Here is a 6,000-nt window from a genome sequence, read left to right as displayed (position 1 = left end):
GGGGGTGATGGAGGGGGCCTCTCATGAGAAAAAAAATAACACAAAGGGCAAAGACTCTCCTCGTAGTCACAATTCTTTGACATTTTCCATGTCAATCTGATTTGCCAGAACACTCTGTAAGATTGCGTCGGATGAATGTGATTTCTCCGATAACGTCGGTGGTGTGTACTGTACTTACTGCATTTCTAGATGGTTGTAGTTCAAAGAGGTTCTTCACAGCGGACTTCTTTCTGATGACAATTTTACCCCCAATTCTGTAGTCTGGGGGGAAAATATCAATACATTCTCCAGTAGCTTCTAGAACTTTGTTAAGAGCATGAAAGGACAATTACATCGTCAAACCAGGAGGGAAAAAGAAATTCCCACCGTATCATTTTAATGAGTACGAGTTCAGAATAACTCAGTTTGATTTGCATAACGGGGATATTTTTCCAACCCTAATACACAATACGTCAAATGTGTTGAAATCACAGCATTAATCAAAAAAAAAAAAAATCACAGAAACTGTAGTTTGACAAAATATTCCACTCACTGGAGATATTCCGGAGCTTTCAGTCTCATCCCATGGCTTTCACAAGCAGAAGGAGTTTGCCCAGTTGTCATGGAGATTGGTTAAAGGGTGGTCTCTCGCGTCGCATCCGACCACCTGTTATCATGTGACCAAAATTCAAAAACTGTCTCCATGACAACTGAGCAAACTCCATCCTCTGTAGGAGTCGAGAGACGCTCCGCAAAATCTCCCGTAAGTGGATTGATCTCGTGCCAAGACAAGAATTCATGTTATTACGTTCAGTGAGCTGACTTCTGTTGTTAAATTCTACATTACGAATCAGAGTAAACGTCATTGTTCAAAATCAATCATTAATCGAACAGGCTTTAATAATATCCTCAATAATATGGTATAAGACAATAAAGAAAAGTATGATCCCGTTGTACAATAAAGTCTTTTATTAGTCAGTGTACTATGACTCTTTTAAAGCCATTGAGTTTAATTTAAATTGATTTAAAGTCCAGTTAATTGGTCAGTGTGTCCCTTTTGAGTCTTACTATATTTGGATGTTGTATTAGCAGCTGCCCAGTTGTCAATATCTGACACGATGCACTTTTAATGTATTCTGAAACACTGTTATCATCACATTATGGACGACTAACACAAAAAGACAGCAGCACTTCTTCCGCGTAAATGTGAGATAAAAAGCTTTTCCTTTCCAAATCAGCAGATCTGAGCACAGAGTCCTGATTGTGATCTGTTTCCTTTAAATGCTCAAAGAACTATCTACATGGCAGCTCTGATTGAATCTTTCGCTGGCAGTGTTTGTCAAACAGCCTTCAGTGGAGATGATCACTTTCTCACTGGCTTCAACACAGAAACACAATTTAACGCCCTTGTAAAGCTTTTATATTTCACGCCTTGTTGATTTATGTCTGATGATCAATTGCCGCACAATTGTAAATATTGCCATTTGTCAGCAGTAAACCAAGTTGACCATATAATTTGTCAATTCATTTGTTTTGCACTCACCACTTCCCTCGCCGTACTTGTCAGGTGTGTGTTTCTGCCGTTTATGTGTGAGCGGCTCACCCCACCAACTCTGGCCCTGAGAACCTTTTAGCTCCTAAACTTGAGCAGAGCGCCTTTTTTATGTCGGTGAACATAAAACCGAAGGGTGACAATGTGCCGGAGCCTCGTGTGGTTTTGCATTCAGTGTCTGGAGGAGTGCTTGTGGTTACATCCAGTCACGGTGACAAATTGCCTTTTTTTTTTTTTTTTTTTTTCACCATCGCCCTGCTAACAGCCACTGTATTAACCTCACCATTAGCACTTACTTAGAGTGTTACACCCATTTTTTCTTCGACTCAGGGTCTCACCGGACCTCTCAGGGCTGATTAAAGGACATTTGGGAGGCATTTAGAGGTGTAAAAGCTCATTGGTTTGAGTGAGCCAGTGTGGCTGGTATTGGGTTGGAGCCTATCTCTCTGATTACTCCCATAACCACAGTATTTGATCGCCCTGGAGGTGCTCGAGTGTTAGCTTTGACACAGATGCTTGAGGCGTCTACGACCCTTAATGCTAGCTCCTCAGCGTGCTGTATTATGGAAAAGCAGAGTCCACCCCACTGCGAGGCGGCGATAAAGACATTCCACCTGCTCATAGTACATCATGATGAGTTAATAATAAAGTAGCACTGACAGGTGTGGTTTTTTTTATCCCTCTCATGATCAAAGGCAAGCACTCCGGAGAGATCTGTCGTCTCCAGGCGAGAATATCCATTCTGTGCAGATGCTGAGAGAGGAGATGGCCTGTTTCAGGGAGAGAATGATGCAGTACACGCACCGCCTATCCCTTCAGCTCAGAAGTACCTTTATCTGACAACAGCATATCTTCACATGCTTATTTTCATCTCACTTAGGGAATATGGCATTCTAATATTTTAAAGCTCTCCTGTAACTGCACGGAAACATCATGGAGCGCTCCCATTGATCTTTTTTGAAGCGTTCTCGTGGCCCATCTGGTTTTATTATCACTTGATCCGTCAGCCAGGATTGGGGGGAAAAAGAGTCTGACCCCCTCTCACTCACAGTTGATTAACTCCTCAGAAATTGCTCTTCCCGATGCATCCATTCAACTTCACATACTCAGTGGTTTTGTGTGGTTTTTTTTTTTTACAGACGGATGACATTGCAGAGATTGCAAACAAGACCAAAAATCTGCCCAAGGAGAATCCGAAAAGGCAGCGAGTGGTGGTCTTCACACAGGGCAAGGAGGACACTGTTGCAACCGTTGGTAGGCCATTTTTGTTTTCCCTTTTTTTTTTTTTCCTCTGCTTATCTACACCTATTTCTACTTCAGCACCACTCAAAGCCGTCCCAACTTGGGCCCCTTTTGGACATCTTTACCCTTCACTTAAACCTCATATCTCAAAACTGCCGAACGCAGCCTCAAATAGATGGTGGATGGCTGACTGAAGAGAGCCGAACGCTATCAGTAATTTCTTTGAAGTTAACCTGAAATATTGACACCAGATGTTAAAAAAAAAAAAAAAAAAGAGAGAATGCTTGCACTACATTCTGTCATTTCAGAGCATAAAAGAAGTGTGGGGGATGCAGAGAGCAGGCATTGATTTGTGAAGTACTTCTAACTTTGTCTTGGACAGACTCCAGGCCAGTCCTCAGCAATTTTAATGCTTTTACTCACACATCCTGGCCTTTTTTTTTTCTTCCTGCAAAACGCTGGCAGAGCGGCCTCGAGCAGAGGTTGAAAATGTTGGTCCTCAAATCAATCCACTCTCCTTTTGATTCGGGACGTATTTAGTTAGTGGGACATTAAAAGGCAGTGTCATCACAACTGAGCAGGGGTTTGCAGGTTGAAGCGGTGTGAGGAGAGGCGATAGTTTCCGATTACTGCTGGGAGCCTTTGCCTTTGTTTGCAGCCACAGGGTGTCTCTCCTCGATGCCCTTGCAGTTGAGAGTAGTTAGCGCGGGGGAGAGATGGCCTCAGGGGAAAGACTCCCAACATATCACTCATCACTGGGGGACTGAAGAGCAGCACAGCTACGGCAGGACACTGTCTTCACATGTGTCCACTGTTCTCAATTCCACACTGCTGGCAAGAGTTTTCTATGAGCCGAAGCTCTTGATGGCAAGATTAATCACTCGATGATTAATCGGGACTTTTCTGTATCTATATTGTATTTGTCTTTTTATCGTCTGTAAAGTGAGCTGCCATTTTGCCCAGGATTCTCAAGAGACTTATCTTGGGTTTTTAATAAAGGCTAAAGTGGCTGTAATCAATATTGTTGTATTAACAATGGATAAAATAGCTGTGCGTAATCTGAAAAGGAAACCCACAGAATTATTACACAACTCTCCTCAGCAGGTTTTTTAATTCTTTAACTTATTGTTCTGGTTTTTACGGCCCGCAGCTTTACAGTTTTCACTCTCGTCAGTGTTGTTTACAGCTGCAGTTGGCCACTGTAGCAACAAATTAGCGACTAGCTGGTGAACATACTGGATTAAGCAGATAAAGAGCCAGATATTTTCCTCGAGAGCTGGTGGAGAACAAACACTGATCTAACAGGAGAGTGAATATTGGACATCGATGCATCAGGTGGACATGAATCCTTATTTCCCAGCCTTACTTATTCACAGCATTTATCTTAATCAAGTTAATCTAATTTTAATTTTCAAAGTAGAATTTCTGTAAGTGCATTCCCTTTCATGAGAATTAGGAACAAATCTCGAAGCAGGAGCCCGACGGTTAAAAAGAAAAGTAATCAATACGTTGTGCTGGAGGTGATGGATAATTCCTGCCTGCTTCTCTCATTCCTCCTGCATGAAGACAGAGCCGTGCACCGCTGTGAACTTTATATAAAATACATGATGAATGCAGGCGGCATGAAAGACAATGTGTTTCAGATGTCATCTACAAAGGCAAACATGATAAATGTCATTGACTTCATTGCAGTGGAGCAGTTACAGTAGTAGGTGCAGCAGGATCGGCATGTGTGCGCGCCTGTGTCTGAACATCGCTATTCATGCCAGCCAAATAAATGTCAGTGTAAAAAGAGAATTAAAGATTTTCATTTCCCAGAGGCGGCGCTCTAATAAACTTGATCTCTCATTTTGTTTGCAATTTGTCCTCCTGTCAGGATTTGATCATTTGCCAGCCTCTGCGTGTCATGTTAAACCATTTTATAGTGATTAAGGATGGGAGAAAGCCTCCCCCCGTGGTATAATTCTCCAAAAAGAGATGTCAATTTGTTATTGTTCTTTTTTTCATCCTGCCCTTCATTGGGAGCCTTTCATCACACCACCGCTTCAAACGTGCCTTTTAAGAGATGGGAGCAGGGGAAATGGCCCTTTATTTAGCTGCCACTGCCACTGCTGAACTACACTGGGCTTTTGCTTATACACCCATTAAAGCAGTAATTAAGATCATTGTGCCCTGAACCTTAACGGTGAGGAGATCTGATAAATGATCATTCAGCGGGGGTTGCCGCTCTAATCGCTGATAAGGACTTGATAAAGCCTGACTCTGCTCCTCGGCGAGTTTTAGGGCTCTCAAGGGGGCTAAGCAGGCAGATTTCAACTTACAAAAAAGAGACCTGATCTATACATGTTAATCACACGGGTAAGACTGGGGAGTGAATACTGGCTACAAGGCAAAAGGCTCTTTTTTTAAAGGTTTATTCTCCCTGACGTTACAGTAGATTTAACGCTGCAGAATGAGTACAAGAACTACTGTAAGAAATCTTCATAGTCTGTTTGAAAAGCGGGATGTTTATGTTCTATACTTCATGAAGGCCAAAATCAATTAACTTTCTGCACCATGAGAAAGATCTCCTCTCTTTTCCCTTGGCATCTCGAGTTGAAGTGTTTTCTTTCATGTCTCCCTGAAAGGATGTTGGTTGGCGATGATCTTTTGCCTGTGGTTACAGTAATTACAGGCATATGTATTTTCTTTTCTAACTCAATTGTGAACAAAGATGCTGGTTGACGATAGGGAAACAGATCGAATGTCAACTTGCTCATAACCTGTCGCGTTTGCCAAGAAAGCGGTAACGTTGTTTTCCTCTCTGAGGCTCCGAGTTTGGCTGAAATGCAACAGGAAACATTCCAGCAGAAGTATTCTCGTGGAAGTTTCTCACATAAAGATGTCGTACTTAAACTCTGAGTACTTTAGATCATGCCTTTTAGCTTAACAGTCGTGTGGGACAGCCATTTAGCAGCTCAGGAGTTCAAATCATGCATTGATTGTTTTACTTGTGTCGATGATAAAGTGTGACAGGATCAAAGTTAATTTTAATGATGTGCCAGCTATTTGATCGACCTGCTTTCTGTCAAAGCAACAATGAAGCGCTGGAACACAACCAAGTGGAGCATGCAATAATTTAAGAGTCGGAACAACCCTCCATATGCTCATTTTCCAATAAAGCAGAGGTCGTCTTATTTGCATGTACAGTCGTTTTTTTATGTGTTTTTTTTTTTAAAGCAGAAGAG

At 42.1% G+C, this 6,000-nt stretch overlaps 1 protein-coding gene across 2 annotated transcripts in view; it reads left to right on the top strand.

Moving 5' to 3' along the window:
• LOC116381314 (adenosine kinase-like) overlaps positions 1-6,000 on the top strand; it is a 93,652-nt gene that overhangs the window by 83,548 nt on the left and 4,104 nt on the right. For both annotated transcript variants that reach the window (XM_031843378.1, XM_031843379.1), the window contains exon 9: positions 2,671-2,785. In XM_031843378.1, the coding sequence (XP_031699238.1) occupies positions 2,671-2,785 (115 nt within the window). The remainder of the gene's footprint in view (positions 1-2,670; positions 2,786-6,000) is intronic.

Source organism: Anarrhichthys ocellatus, unplaced genomic scaffold, assembly GCF_004355925.1.
Source record: "Anarrhichthys ocellatus isolate YVR2014 unplaced genomic scaffold, GSC_Weel_1.0 scaffold4, whole genome shotgun sequence".
Classification (NCBI taxonomy): Eukaryota; Metazoa; Chordata; class Actinopteri; order Perciformes; family Anarhichadidae; genus Anarrhichthys; species Anarrhichthys ocellatus.
The sequence above is the reverse complement of the archived record's forward strand: the minus strand, read 5'-3'. Positions and strand labels throughout refer to the sequence as shown.